The sequence below is a fragment of the Myxine glutinosa genome, chromosome 9, assembly GCF_964187855.1.
Source record: "Myxine glutinosa chromosome 9, kmMyxGlut1.1, whole genome shotgun sequence".
In the NCBI taxonomy this organism is placed as follows: Eukaryota; Metazoa; Chordata; class Myxini; order Myxiniformes; family Myxinidae; genus Myxine; species Myxine glutinosa.
Window position 1 is genome coordinate 24,776,576 of NC_136269.1, and position 15,047 is coordinate 24,791,622.

General features: G+C 41.2%; 1 protein-coding gene across 1 annotated transcript in view; it reads left to right on the forward strand.

Annotated features, from left to right (window-relative positions):
* The window catches only part of LOC137435543 (thrombospondin-1), a 69,648-nt gene extending 67,045 nt beyond the window's left edge, over positions 1-2,603 (forward strand). Inside the window, exons 20-22 of the mRNA XM_068129432.2 lie at positions 647-744; positions 984-1,123; positions 1,371-2,603. Of these exons, the coding sequence (XP_067985533.2) occupies positions 647-744; positions 984-1,123; positions 1,371-1,378 (246 nt within the window). The 3' untranslated portion in view covers positions 1,379-2,603. The remainder of the gene's footprint in view (positions 1-646; positions 745-983; positions 1,124-1,370) is intronic.
* The last annotated feature ends 12,444 nt before the right edge of the window (positions 2,604-15,047 follow it).

The window sequence follows — 15,047 nt, forward strand, 5'->3', positions numbered from 1 at the left end:
TAAGATGGTGATTTGTGAACTTCAGTGTTTAAGTATATAATTCAATTTAAATTAAATAAAGATTGTAAAAGTCGTATAAATACATTAATTCCGGAATTTACCAACGTTACGCTGTTGACGCAGTGTCTATTACACCACCCTATCAAACACGATACATTAGGTATTGGTGCCTGGTGCGTGTGTCGTTTATAAGATCTTTAAAAACATTACATTTCCTGTTTGGAATGATTTTCAATTTTGTTTGACTTCCAGGCAGACAGAGTAAAAAATTTATCTCACTCCTCACATAGCGGACGTGCGGTAGGGACAAATTCAGATAGAACAAGTACAGTACTGTACTGTAAAATGGCAAACTTGTCTTCCTATTCAAGTGCCGATTTGTGTTAAAAATATATAATTCAATTCCAATTAAATTGTTCCCCGATCATAAACCGTCGTTTGTAGATGGGCGGACGGATGGACATGAACCAATTGCTTAACCCCGCTTTTTGCTTCACGTGCGTGGGGTAATTATAGTCTTGTTCACCATTGTCTCAGTTCCTATTTTCTTGAAAGAAATGAAAGACCAAGGAACCGTTGTAAATAAGAAAGACGAGTGTTATGTCTATCCATATGAATTTTAACATGTCACGTCCATCTTCCTCAGGTTCGTACGTTATGGCATGACCCGAAAGTAAGTGGTTGGAAGGACTTCTCGGCCTACCGATGGCACCTCCTACACAAACCCCGGACTGGTTACATCAGGTCAGCAATGATTCTTTCTTGACATTCCTGTTCTATTAATTATCCTTATTTTCCATCGATTTCCCAGTTAAATTCTTTGCATTTTGACAAACATTTACTTAAAAATTGGTAAAACCATGTGACCATTGCTTAGATAGAACCTTTTCTAGATGTTGGTTTATGGTACTTCCCTGTAACGATTTATTTTCCCTTTATCCAAATTATTCACGACACTGTTACTTGATTTGTCATTTGCACAGAGTCGTCATGTATGAGGGGAAACGCATCATGTCAGACTCGGGTCCAATCTACGACCGAACCTATGCAGGCGGACGCCTCGGCCTGTTTGTGTTCTCCCAAGAAATGGTCTACTTCTCAGACTTAAAATACGAATGCAGAGGTAAATGCCATTACGTGTAAAGTCTTTTTTAAATCTGGAACCTCCGGGGAGAATTTCAAATTTCTGGAGAAAATGAAAAAGCCATCTGGTTCATTGGTCAATTCAGAAACCATGCAGCGTCTGAACGTCAAACCTTTTACATTGTTCATTTTTCTTGTGCTGAAAATGTTTACCGATATGATGCAATCCTAATGGGATTTGAAGCAATCCTAATGGGATTCACATGCTTTGTTTCTATCTTTCACAGACCATTGAGAAGAACGACACTTGTTCCACAGAGCGTTGAAGATAATGCAGTGAAGCAAAAGTTTGATGTGAAATTCTGGCATTAACATGAAACTTTTTTTTTTTTTTTTTTGTATACAAGATCGAGGGTCGTGTAAGAGCTAACATTAATCACGCAAAAAAACACGCAAAACATACAATAAAGGGAGCGGGAGACATGATGTGGAGAGAGAGGGAAGCACACAAGTACAACAGCAGAGAACAGTAACATCGGGAGATCTGTGGGAGGGAGAGGGCTTGGTGGGAGGAGGCGTGGGAAGGGGGCGGGGGGCCTCCATTCTAAAACCGTTAATTTGCTGCAGTTAGATGGTATTGGTGTGTGAAAAATAAACACCGTTGCAGATTTCGCACCACACAGCAATGTATCTTGTGACGACCATAAAAGTTTTAGAATTAAAATTTTTTTTTTGAAATTAACTTTTTCACTGTTGGCTTTCAATTGATGGATAGATAAGTGGTTCCAGAAAAGCCTTTTGAAAGCCTGCCAAGCGGGACATTGTGCGAGACGAAGGGGTTCCGACTGAGAAGTTGTTCTTTGTTAGGGGTTTCTTAATTTCATGTTGGTTGGAATGAAAGCATGTTATTAGCATGTGCTGCTAGGGAGATTGATAAGGAGTGTTTGTCCCTTGTGTTTACGTATTGTAGGTCACTAACTGTAAAGCTGCTTAATCGTGTTCGGATTCGAGAAAAGAGTTTTTTGGAGAGGAATTGACGCACAATGAGGATATTTCCCATTGTTTAATTTAAATGCCGGATTCAAACAAAAACGACCTTTCTTTTTCTGGTTGAGCAATGTATTTGGTTACATGTCAGCAACGAGACAGGATTTTCTCTGTTTGTACAATCACAAAGCCAATTTCACATCTTTGAAAGCCAAATACTTCATATGTAGATAACAGTTTTATGAACAATTAAATTATTTCTTTTTATCGATATTTTTTGTAAAATGTTGAATTTTCCTAGCGACTGAAATTTTATTCAGTATGTATGAAAGAGCGAGAACAAAGTTGTAAATATTGTATATATTGCCATTGGTTTGTAATGTTTGCTTCCGTGGATAATTTTTGGAGACGTCATAAACGTGCTAAACTTTTTGACGTTGTTTCCCAGAGAATTGTTTCAACGGAAATGCTCTCTCCTTATTCGGAACGTGAATACAACTGTATCTTGAGGGATAATAAAAACCTAAAATCTGTTTTTGCTTTATTGTCCTTTTTTGTAACTTTATAGTTTTCTTGCAATGCTTTTAGATGAATATTCTGGTGCAAGTCCCTCCAAGAGAGGGTATCGATTTCTTTTTACAGCCACACGGCCCATGTGTAAAGTAAACTTTATTTTTACGACTGCACTTGCCTTTTAACCCTTGGATGCAGTGATTGGGCCTTGGAGGCCCACAAGGTTTTTTTTTATTGCAAAAACTATGCTGTACAATTTTTTTTGGAATGAGCCTCATTTTCACCGACTTTTATGTTGTTACACAAAATTCAGTGACATAAATAAATAAATAAATTCATTCAGGCTCAGGGGAAAATCTTCATTCTTCACTTATAACCCGAAAATCCGACATGAATGCAGGCCTGGGGCCTTCGAGGCCCCGCATAAATGTTGTTGTACTACTATGTTATATCATTATTTTCTTGATATGAGCCTCATTATATGCTCCTATAACTTGGTTACAAATAATTCAGTGACAAAATATGAAGATTAAAAAACTTTACACGAATACATTTGTGGGGCCTCCGAGGCCCAATGGCTGCAGAGGTGTAGGATTTTTGACAGTTGTGGGCATATACATTCTAAATAAAAGGATTAGTGAATCATATTTTTTGAGAAAATACTCCTCCATGAGCCTCAACCTTTTAGAGAAAGAAAGTTGAAAAACCAAGAACAAAATTTTTTTTTGCCAAAAAAGAAAGAAAAGATTCATTACTTGTATGGGATTCTTCCAGCTAATAGGATCAATGATTCACATTTTCTGAGCAAATACACATCCATGAACATTGACCTGGATTGAAAAAGGATATGAAAGAAAAAAAATCGATAAAAAAAATAAATAATAAAACCACGAATACATCTGTTGGGTCTCCGAGGCCCAATGGCTGCGTTTATGTAGGACTTTTGACACGCCTGCATCTAAGGGTTAAAAGTGAAACCTTTTCTAGTTCTGAGAAATAAGTTAGCACTCAGAAGAAAGTTACACTGGACATTGTGTTCAACGAAAGTAACAACAAAAGTCAGGAAATTTATATACAAGGTGTCATTTAATCAGTAAACATTTTGCCTCGTTAGTTGGAATCCTGGAATTGTAGATATAAATTTCTAAATAGGTTACAGTCATTGTCTCTCAGTGCGCACACAGGACTGACATTTGAGAAGTTTTAGGTTCAAATCCAGCTGAAGGCAACAGTAAATTTTATTTCTAAGTTTTCGATTTCAAGTTTCAGGAAGTCGAGCTAGTTTCAGAAATCCCATGTCACTACTGGATTGTTGGGAAAACCAAGCTGGCTTGTTAACGACTTTCAAAGTGAGATAATCTGCCTGCCCCACCTGGTCTGATCTACAAGTTCACTTATTGTTGTTGACTCTTATTCTGTTCTCTTGTTTACAGCTCATTCTGAATAACTAAGAGTTTGACCTTTCCCCCTGTATTTAAAACATAAGGAACTAGAACGACCCTTGGTAGAGCGCATACCTCCGCCATGTTGAACAGTTTACGTTTTGTTTCCCACTGATTGGTCGGATCTGGATTCGGATCTGAACCAAAATCTATTCGGCTTGTTATTGTCGCCGAACCAACTCATCCCCCAAGTTTTGGCATAACTCGTCCATAACGTTTTGAAATATTGTTTTTCGTCCTTTCCTTCAATGGTGAAGAATCACTTAAGAAATGAAAATGTATCATATCCGTATCCATATCTTCACCTAAACAGAATCGATTCGTCGTTCTCACACTCCCAACCTGTCCACCATGTTTTGTCCGAATCAGTCCATTCTCTGATGCTGTAAATGGTTATTTTGTCTGACTTGATGTCCTCTCATCATTCGTTTGTTTATTGTCTAACAAATCTCTGCTGACCTTCTCTGTTTTGTGCTCCCAATGCATTTAAATCAGTGACTGAAAAACTTCCTTTTCTTCTTACCTTAATCTCTTAATTTCAATTTTCGCTGTGCTTATTTTTGCTCCTCTGTCTCAATAAGTCGCCCTTTGCACATTCGATATGCACAGCTTCTGATTCAATTGGTCTTTTCCGTGTATACATGGCTTGAACAAAGAAAAGAAAATTTTTTTTATCCAAAAAATACTTTTTTATGCCTCCACCGACAAAGTCGCCGGAGGCAATATGTTTTCGGGTTGTCCGTCCGTCCCTCCGTCCGTCGGGCTAAACCTCATTTTTCTCAGCAACCATACGTCCGATTGAGACGAAACTTTCAGGGAAGGAGTGACATCCATGCAGAATGTTTTTATGATAATTGTGACATCATAGGTCACCTGGTATGGCAGCCATCTTGGATTAAAACCAAATAATTAAAAAATTCTTTCTCGGAAACCACTGAATGGTAAAATTTGAAACTTGGCACATTGTCAAGTACGCCCAATGGCGAACAAAAGCATGATAACGATGACATCGTAGGTGAAGTGGTATACCAACCAAAAATGTTTATTTTTAAAAATCCCTTCTCTGAAGTAGTATACCAGCCAAAAAAATCTCTCCTTCACCGATCTATGTGAAACCTGTCATGCCTGGTGAAAATGTGATACTTGAAAACAGCTGAAGGGATTTAAATCAAACTTGTTTATTTTTAGGACAGTGAACGAGGGCATCTACCCGTTGTGGGACTATGCGGAGGCATATTGGCGACAAAGTCGCATTGTTCTAGTGAATCTAGTTATTTCATGTTTTTAACTTTTTTAAATTTATGTTATTTAAATTTTTTTAAATTGGGGACTGGATGTCACAGTTGTCAATGACGGGGCGAAAAACGCTTGAAATCATAAAGTACATGTCACAATAAAAAGTAGTGCGATATAGCATGACAAAGTAGTGCGATAGCTCACTGGCATGCCAGAAAGTCATCTATCCGCCATGTTCTCTGATATCCAAGCAAATTTTTTGATCACAGTCCATTTAGTGTAAACGGAATTCGGGATTGCGGTCAACATTTATTATATGGGATAGATAGAGATATATAGATAGATGTAGGAATGAATGCGTATATTGTTTATTTAATTGATTGTTCCTGATATGTTTCCAAATCCTTGCGCCAAATTTCCTGAAATTTTCTGTGCTATAATATTTTCACATGTGGAAAGTCAACATCACAATAAAAACTTTCAACTTTTAACAAGATTCATGTAAACAGATTCATTCACAGCCTTATGCTGAATAGAAATTAAAGTACAAAAGGTGAACAATCTCTGCGGTACTACACTGTGTGTAAGGTGTGGTCACGCAATCTGTATGTCGTTAAACGAGGAATTCAGTAGGCAATTTGGCCCATCATTGCCGTGTTGCACTCCCGTTATTTTTTTGCCACAGGTGTTAAACGTCCATTTCTGGGCTCAGACCATTTTTCCGGGGTGTTTCTTACCCCATTCTTCCTCCAAGTGTCCCTCTACTTTGCTATTGGTTTCTCTCCTTTCCACTGTGTTCATGTATTTTCAACTTTTTTTTTTTATGTCCTAATCTCAGCTACGGTACCAACAATCCTTTTGATTCTTCACAAAGCAGTCCAATCTTGATTGGGTGACCCAACTTGTTGAGTAAATAAACTGATGGATTGAATTAATCTTTTGTCGATGTAGTATAGACATTATACAGGCCAAATGGACTTTTGCTGTGAAAGTTGCATGAAGGTTAATTCCATTGTCTTTAGGAAGTTTTTTTTTTTTTAACGTTTGGTGAACATTTTAAAAGTTGAAAGAATGCATTGACATCTCCAAATAAGTTGGAAACTTCAGTATAACCGACCCACCATGACAGTGTTCCTGCTTGCAAATCAGTGGTCAAGCCAGGATAGTTACATCATGCTAATTCGCTGTATGGTGGGCACCTTCCTTTTTGATGGAAGATTACAGGAAACAATGAAACTCTCTGTTTGTTTTCAACTAATAATTTCAGATTTTTACTTCATAACCCATGTGATTTTATTGGTCACTAGAACGCACTCAGTAGAGAGCATACCTCCGCCATTTTGAACAGGTTACAGTTTGGATCCCACTTAAAAGGTCAGATCTGGATTCGCACCTAAACCAAAATCGAATCAGCTTGTTCTTCTCACTTACCCAACTCATACACCAAGTTTTATCATAACTCGTCCACAACATTTTGAAATATCGTGCTACATATCGTTTTTGGCCCTATCACTCAATGGTAAAGAATCACTTAAAAATTTTTTTTTTTCTCGTATTCGGATCTTCACCAAAATCTAATAGATGCCTCCTTATCACACACCCAACCTGTCCACCAAGTTTCGTCCGACTTCTTCCATAACTTTTTGAAATGTGCTGCACATCGGTTTTAGCACTATCACTCAATGGTGAAGAATCACTTATAAAAATTCTCTGAATCCGGATCCGGATCTTCACCAAATTTGAAACGCTTCGCCCTCGTCGCACTCCCAATCTGTCCACCAAGTTTCGTCTGTATCCGTCCACAACTTTTCGAGATATTTCGTTCACAGACAGCCTGACAGACAGACAAACAAACAAACACAGGGGTGAAAACATAACCTCCATCCACCTTTGCTAGCGCAGGTAACGATTCAATCTTTCCCAGAAAATTTGAGTCATTTGACCTTTCAGTGGTGGTAGCTTCAGGTGGAAAAACCGGAGAGGGGGTGATCATAACAAAAAGACATCCAAAGATTGTTAAAATAATTAAAAGCAAACGTTGTGATGTGCTGACGTCACAGATAGTATATGAAGAACAATGGTTGAAACCCTAGCAACACTAAAAAACAGATGCTAATGATTGACAATTACGTGGGCAATTATATAATTGAAACATGGTTCTCATTGATTAAAAATCGTGGATGATGACATGGTGGTGCCATTTAAATGACGTCATTATATTTACCTTGCAAGTCGAGATTCTTTTACTTGTATTTTTTTGTTTTTGTTTTCAAAGTCCATAGGCTCATGCAAGAGCTGGGATGTCTGTTTAGAGCCAAAAACCAACTTCCATCATTTCTTGAGAAGGTCTACCATGCATCCCCAAATCATAAGCAGTCTGGCAAAGTGAGCTTAGTGTTTTTCAATTGAGGCACTGACCTCAAAATCTGGTTGCTGTTTTGGGCTGGTCTTAGCATGCCATGTGGATGAAAGATGCAAGTCAATGCTGGCTGGCATTGTCTCTCGGTTTCATGTGAGGAAGTTACTTCATTGAAGTGGTGTTACTGCAATAAGCTACCAAATATTTGGTCAATTTTGCCACTTCTGCTGACTTGGCAAATGGTTGTGTGAGCTTTAATTGAAAAATACAGTATGACAGTGTCTTTAGAATGTACGGTATTCACACCCCTTCACTTTTTTCACATTTTGTTGTGTTACAGTCGGATTTGTCACTTTAATTTAAAATTGATTAAATTGAAATTTTTTTGTCACTTATTTACACATAATACCCCATAATGTCAAAGTGGAATTTTTTAGTTTATAAATTTTTACAACATAATTAAAAATGAAAAGAGGAAATGTGTTGAGTCAAATATTCAATCCCTTTGCTATGACACTCCAAATTGAGCTCAGGTGCATCTAATTCCCTTTGATCGTCCATGAGATGTTTCCATAACTTCATTGGAGTCCACCTGTGGCCAATTCAATTGATTGGACATGATTTCGAAAGAAACACCTTTCTAAATAAGGTCCAGCAGTTGACAGCGCCGGTCAGAGCATAAACTTTACCATGAAGTCCAAGGAACTGTCAGTAGAACTCCGAGATAAAATTGTGAGGAGGCATAGATCTGGGGAAGGGTAAAAACAATTTCTAGAGTGTTGAAAGTTCCCAAGAGCGCAGTGGAAGGGAAGTCATTACGAAGAACATCATTATGAAGACAAAAGAAAGAATATGAAACGACCCAGATTCTTCCTAGAGCTGGCCGCCCGACCAAATTGAGCAAACAGGTAAGAAGGACCTTGGTCAGGGAGGTGACCAAGAACGCTCTGACAGAAATACAGAGTTCCTTGGCTGAGATGGGAGAACCTGCTGGAAGAACAACAGTCGCTGCAGCACTTCACAAATCTAGGCTTTATGGGAGAGTGGTCAGAGGGAAGCCACTCCTGAGAAAAAAGGACAAGACAGAGTGCCTGAAGTTTGCAAAAAGGCACGGGAAAGACTCTGGGAGCATGAGGCAAAATATTCTGTGGTCTGATGAGACAAAAATTTAACTCTTTGGCCTGAATGCAAAGCGCTATGTCTGGTGGAAACCAAGCACAGCTCATCACCCATCTAACACCAACCCTACCATGAAGCATCGTGGTGGCAGCATCATGCTATGGGGATGATTTTCAGCGGCAGTGACTGGGAGGCTAGTAAGGATCGAGGGAACAATGAATGGAGCCAAATACAGGAAATCCTTGAAGAGAACATGCTTCAGAGTGCAAAAGACCTTGGAATGCGGCGAAGATTTACATTCCAACAGGATAATGACACCAAGCATACAACCAAAGCAAGAATGGAACGGCTTCAGACCAAGAGCACGAAAGTCCTTGAGGGCCCTGCCAAAGCCCAGATCCTGAATCTCATTGACAACCTCTTGTAGTCAATGAGTGGCTCTCAACAGGATCCTCTCACGTCCTCTCTCTGTCAAGCCTGGATTGCCCTATGGCAGTATCGTTGGCCAAGTCTATTCTTCATCTTCATCAACGATCTTTCTGATTCTGGAAATTCCTCTTTATCTCTTTGCTGAATAATTCATCCTGTGTCATGCAAATTATTAATCAGCACATCTGAACTTTGATTTACCTATAAGAGTACAAGGCCTTCACCCACAGCTTGATAAGGTCCTAGGATGTGTTCAATTAGCAAGCGAGTTGCTATTGCTTTCCAAGCCAGTTGTTCCATATCAACTGCTTTGCAAATCCACTCACCTAGCCCCTCGGCAAGTGGAGCAAGCGATAAGAGAGGTGTTTCTTTACGTTAGGAAAAATGGCCGACATTGTCAGAAGCAAAACTAGACCACTACTACATCCAATGAAATGTTCAGAGGCATATACCCCTGTTATGTATACATGAATATAACCGATAACCGATTAGAATTTGTTTTTTGCCGATTATGCTACCGATTCCCATTATAAAACTACCGATTCCCGATGAAGCAGCATTCACATGGAAGGAAGGATGGAAGAAAGAAAGAAAGAAAGAAAGAAAAAAAGAAATAAAGAAAGAAAGGAACGACAAAGGAAGAAAGTGCGTTGTATAGAGTACAGTACAACTGCAATCGGTCATCGGGACTCCACACTGTATCCAATCTGCCAATGCAGATTAGCGAAAAATAGCCGATATCTGCTTGTTCCGATTGCCGGTTCCGATATCGGTACAGCACTAATATATATATATATATATATTATAAAACAGGAGTGTCTGTCTGTCCGTCCCGAAACTACTCCCGTTTTCGTGTCTCAGCGGATGTTGTAAGGTAGGTAGGAGGTTACAAAAATTCCTCAATAAAATTATGATTTTGAAATTAACTCGATACGAACCTGCCGCAAATCCGGAAGTGGACAGATGACGATAATGAGCTGGATTGATAATATCTCAATACAATCGTCATTTAACACAATATTTTGTTATAGTATCAATTTTTGATTGGAATGATGCTGTTTGTAATTGAGGGAATACAATTATGATTTAGAATTTCCAACCTTACAGAACTGCTCCATATCCGGGTGCAATGTCAGCACGGATTTAAATATTTATTTATGTCACGAATGCTGGTAAAAGTTTATTTTTTATATTAATGCTATTTAATTTGCGCTTGGAGTTATGCTGCTTGGAATGAAAATAGAGATATCGAGTTCAAGTGAATGACGAAATGACATGAGGGTTTCTAGTTTATAACCATGACATTCACGGATCGCCATATGCAGATTCTCCATTGACTAAGTATAGAACCATTCAAATGCGTACGTTTTTCGTGGAAGTCCTTCACGAACCTCCTGTGGAGTCTGACGTGCGACTGAAGGTGGCACAGGAATATGGAATTTATTGGTTCCATTGTTTGGCATTCAGTTTCCACACTGTTTGTTTGCTTTAGGCTTTAGGAGAGGAACACTCCAGAAATTCTATCTACTCATCCCAACTCTCTCTTCCTCATATGTGGTGATTTCAATTGTCACCATGCCAGTTGGCTGGGTGTGGGTACCTCTCTCACCAGCCATGGCTCTTCAGCAAAGGACTTCTGCGACTCACTGGGACTGACACAATCTGTCAATATCCCGACCCGGATCTCAGTCAACGGAGCATCTTCTCTTCTGGACTTGGTTATGACTAACTTCCCTGAAAATGTCTGCTGCTCTTCTTCTGCTCCAATCGGCTCATCTGATCATGTGCTTTTTAAATTGGACATCTCTCTGACCATTCTCAGAGAGCCTCCTCAGCGTCGACGAGTCTGGAATTTCACTCAGGCCAACTGGCACGGTCTTCAAGCAGCCATCAATCATCTGGACTGGTCTCCCATCTCTACCGCCTCTGACATCAACTCATCCTGGGAATTCTTCCAAAGTAAATTGCTCTCTCTCATGCACAGATTTATCCCATCTCGTCTTCAGTTGTCATACCCTTCCTCCCGTCCATGGTACACGGAATCTTGTGGTGAGGCTGTTGCCCAGAAACAACTTGCTTTCGTCTCCTGGAAAGCAAATCCAACGGAAGGAAATCTCATTTCCTTTCACAAAGCCAGAAACGTGACTGTATGTATGTATGCATGTATGTCCCCTCAAACGTATACCAATCAGAGCTGAGGATCTGGTCACATGACAGGGTGATGCGATTATGTCTGATGTCATTACTGTGGCACGGCGGCTGACTCTCCACACACCGCCATTTTGATTTATATGTCGTTCATGCCAAAAATATTGTCGTACCTGTTAAGATGACTTGATTAAGCTCTTAGGGTCTTGAGTTTGAGCCCTTGTCAGCCCGTTAAATAACACCAACTGGGTTAACTCAACCTGTCATCCTTCCAAGGTTGGCAACATGAACATCAGCTCATTTGAGCATCAAAATGCATCCACAGCACAGCCACGTTCCCAGTAATGATGCAATCAGCAGCCACAAGCTCCATACAATTTTTATGCCTCCGCCGATGAAGTTGCCGGAGAAGTTATATTTTTAAGTTATCCTTCCGGCTGACCGTCTGTCCGTCCGTCTGTGATAGGTTTCCTTTACTGCGATAACATGAGAACGGCTTAAGGGATAGGACTATAAGTCAAACTTGGTACAGGTAATGTATGTATAAAGAGGTAAAGGTGAACTGATTAGATGTTGGGGTTATGAGGTCAAAGATCAGAGGTCATGTTAGGCCAAAATTCTGTTACCGCGATAACTTGTGAACCAGTGATGGGATTCTGAGCAAATTTGCTACAATTATGTAGAATGATGTAAAGATTAACTGATTTAATTTTGGGGTCATGATGTCAAAGGTCAGTTTGTAATAGCTTTATGACTTGAGAACAGCTGAAGCTGGATTCTCTTCCCCCATTCAAAACCTTGATATTTTCTACCCCTGTTAATTCACCCAAGCTCCACTTTTTTGAAATTCCGAATTCGTTCCTGGAAGTCCGAGCAATGTCCATGTGTTTTATACCTCTCCCACTCCCCCCCCCCCCCCCATTTCCCGTGCCTCGTGCCCCCAAGCCCTCTCCCTTCCACAGATCTCCCAATGTCCCTGTTCACTTCTGTTGTGTTTGTGTGCTTCCCTCTCTCTCCCCTTCTTGTCTCCTGCTCCCTTTATCTCATGTTTTATGTGTCAGTTTGTCTTTTTGTGATTGATGTTAGCTCTTACATGAGCCTCGATCTTGTATACAAAAAAGAAAAGAAAAAAAAAAGAAGCCAGAAACAAGTGTGTGTCCACCCTCAGGAGAGCCAGGAAACAATATCTCTCCGTTCTCAGGACCGAACTTTCTTATCTGTCTCCCTCATCCAAATCCTGGTGGCATCTGGTCAAATCTGTTTCTGGTGTTTGTTCCCCCTCCATCCCCTCCCTTACCTCAAATGGCTACACAGCTGACTCCGCACGTGAAAAAGCTGAATGCCTCAACTCTGTGTTTGCCTCTAAATCCTGTGTCCCAAACCCATCCCTCTCTGTACCCACCACACCCAGTCGTACCCAGCTGCTCCTGGACTCTGTGTCCTTTCCTCCTGACAAGGTGGAAAAGTTTCTGTCAACCCTCGACTCTGATTCTGCAACTGGACCTGACGGCATCAGCCCACGGGTCCTAAAATCCTGTTCTTCCGCTCTTTCACTCCCTCTCTCTGTTCTCTTCACGCTCTCTTTTGCTCAAGGTCAACTGCCATCTGCTTGGAAATCAGCCAACCTCACCGCTTTACACAAAAAAGGTGCAAAAACATATCCTAGCAACAACAGACCAATCAGCCTTCTCCCAATTATCAGCAAGGTCATGGAATCCATCATTGCTTCGGATATGAAATCTTTCCTCTTCTCCAATGGCTTGATCTCTGATCATCAATTTGGTTTCAGACCAGGTCAGTCTACTCTGGACATGCTCCTTCTGCTGTCTCAACAATGGATGGAGGTCCTCAATGCCAAACAGGAAATTAGAGCTGTCTCCCTCGACATATCACGTGCCTTCGATACGGTCTGGCACCCCGCTCTGCTCACCAAACTCTCCTCCTTTGGTATCCATGGAAATCTCCACGCATGGCTGGCGGACTTTCTCCCTAGTCGTAGTCAACGTGTGGCCCTGAATGGGTTTCTCTCATCTCCTCTTCCTGTTCAGGCTGGAGTTCCCCAAGGCAGTGTTCTGGGCCCTGTGCTTTTTCTGGTCTTCATCAATGATCTCTCCGACTCTCTTGAAAATCCTCTCTATCTCTTTGCTGATGACTCCACTCTCTGCCGCTCCATTCCTCATCCCTCAGATCGGCAGTCTGCAGCCTCCTCACTCTCTGAAGACCTGGACAAAATCACTGACTGGGCAAACAAGTGGAACATGTCTTTGAATCCTGACAAATCTCGCACTCTTACGATGTCTCTCCGAAAAGACTGACTGGACAACCCTCCCATCCACTTTCTGAATAATCCTCTCCAAGAAGTTCTGTCACTCAAGCTTTTGGGTCTCACTATCTGCCATGATCTTTCCTGGGAAAACCACATTTCAAATCTGGCCTCCAAAGCCAGTCGCCGACTGGGCATCCTCTGTCGTGCGAAGTCTTCCTTGGCACACCTGAGATCCTCACCACATCCAAGGCTTTCATCCGCAGCTCAATGGAATACTGCTCTCCCCTCTGGGCTGGTGCTCCTGCCTCACACCTAGCTCGTCTTCACGCTGTTGAAACCAAAGCGTTCAGAATCATTGGAATCTCCCGTGATGAAGCTACCTCCGAGGGCCTTTCACTTACTCACCGCAGGCAGGTTGGTGGTCTTTCTGTCTTCTACCGACTCCTCTCCAGCCTTGCTCCTCCAGCTCTCTCTGGGCTCTGTCCCTCAAATATTCCCACAGGTCGCACAAGATCTGCCTGCAACCCTCTTATGGTTAAACTGCCAAAATCAAGACTCTCTGCTCACCTTCACTCTTTCATTCCTCTTTTCTCCCGCCTCTGGAACAAACTCCCCCACTCCCTTCAATCCCACTCCTCCCTCCAGGTCTTTAAAACGGCTGTTCACCACCATCTCTTATCTTCCCCCATCCAAAACCTTGATCTTTTCTACCCCCGCTAATTTCACGCTAAATCCTCTTTTTTGAAATACCAACTTCTTTCCTGGAAGTCCTTGGTGTCCTTGTGTTTTATACTTCTCCCACATTCCCCCCCCCCCATTCCCACGTCGCCCCCCCCCAAGCCCTCTCCCTCCCACACATTCCCGATATCCCTCACAAATGTTGTGTTTATGTGCTTCCCCTTCTCTCCCCATCTTGTCTACCGCTCCCCTTTTTATATACTTTGTTTGTTTGTTTGTTTGATTTGTTTGTGTGATAAATGTTAGCTCTTTCACGATCCTCGATTATGTATCCAAAAAAAAAAAGAAAAAAAAAAGATGACACTCTGGAGAGGAACCATCCAAAAAAAGGACACCTCTGGAGAGGGACAAGCCGAAAAAAAGAGGACATTCCAGAGAGCGGCACACTCCAAAAAAGAGAACACTCTGGAAGGGGAACACTCAGAAAAAGAGGACACTCCGAAAAGAGAGCACTCCGGAGGGGGAACACTCAGAAAAAGAGGACACTCCGGACAGGGACACTCCGAAAAGAGAGCACTCCGGAGGGGGAACACTCAGAAAAAAGGGACACTCCAGACAGGGACATTCCGAAAAGAGGAGATTCCCCAGAGAGGGACACTCTGAAAAGAGAGGATTCCCGGGAGAGGGAAACTCCAAAGAGAGAGGATTCATCAGAGAGGGATACTCCGAAAAAGGACAACAATTTTCAAGTTTCCTTTTCATATTGAGCAATCGTATCGACAGTTTT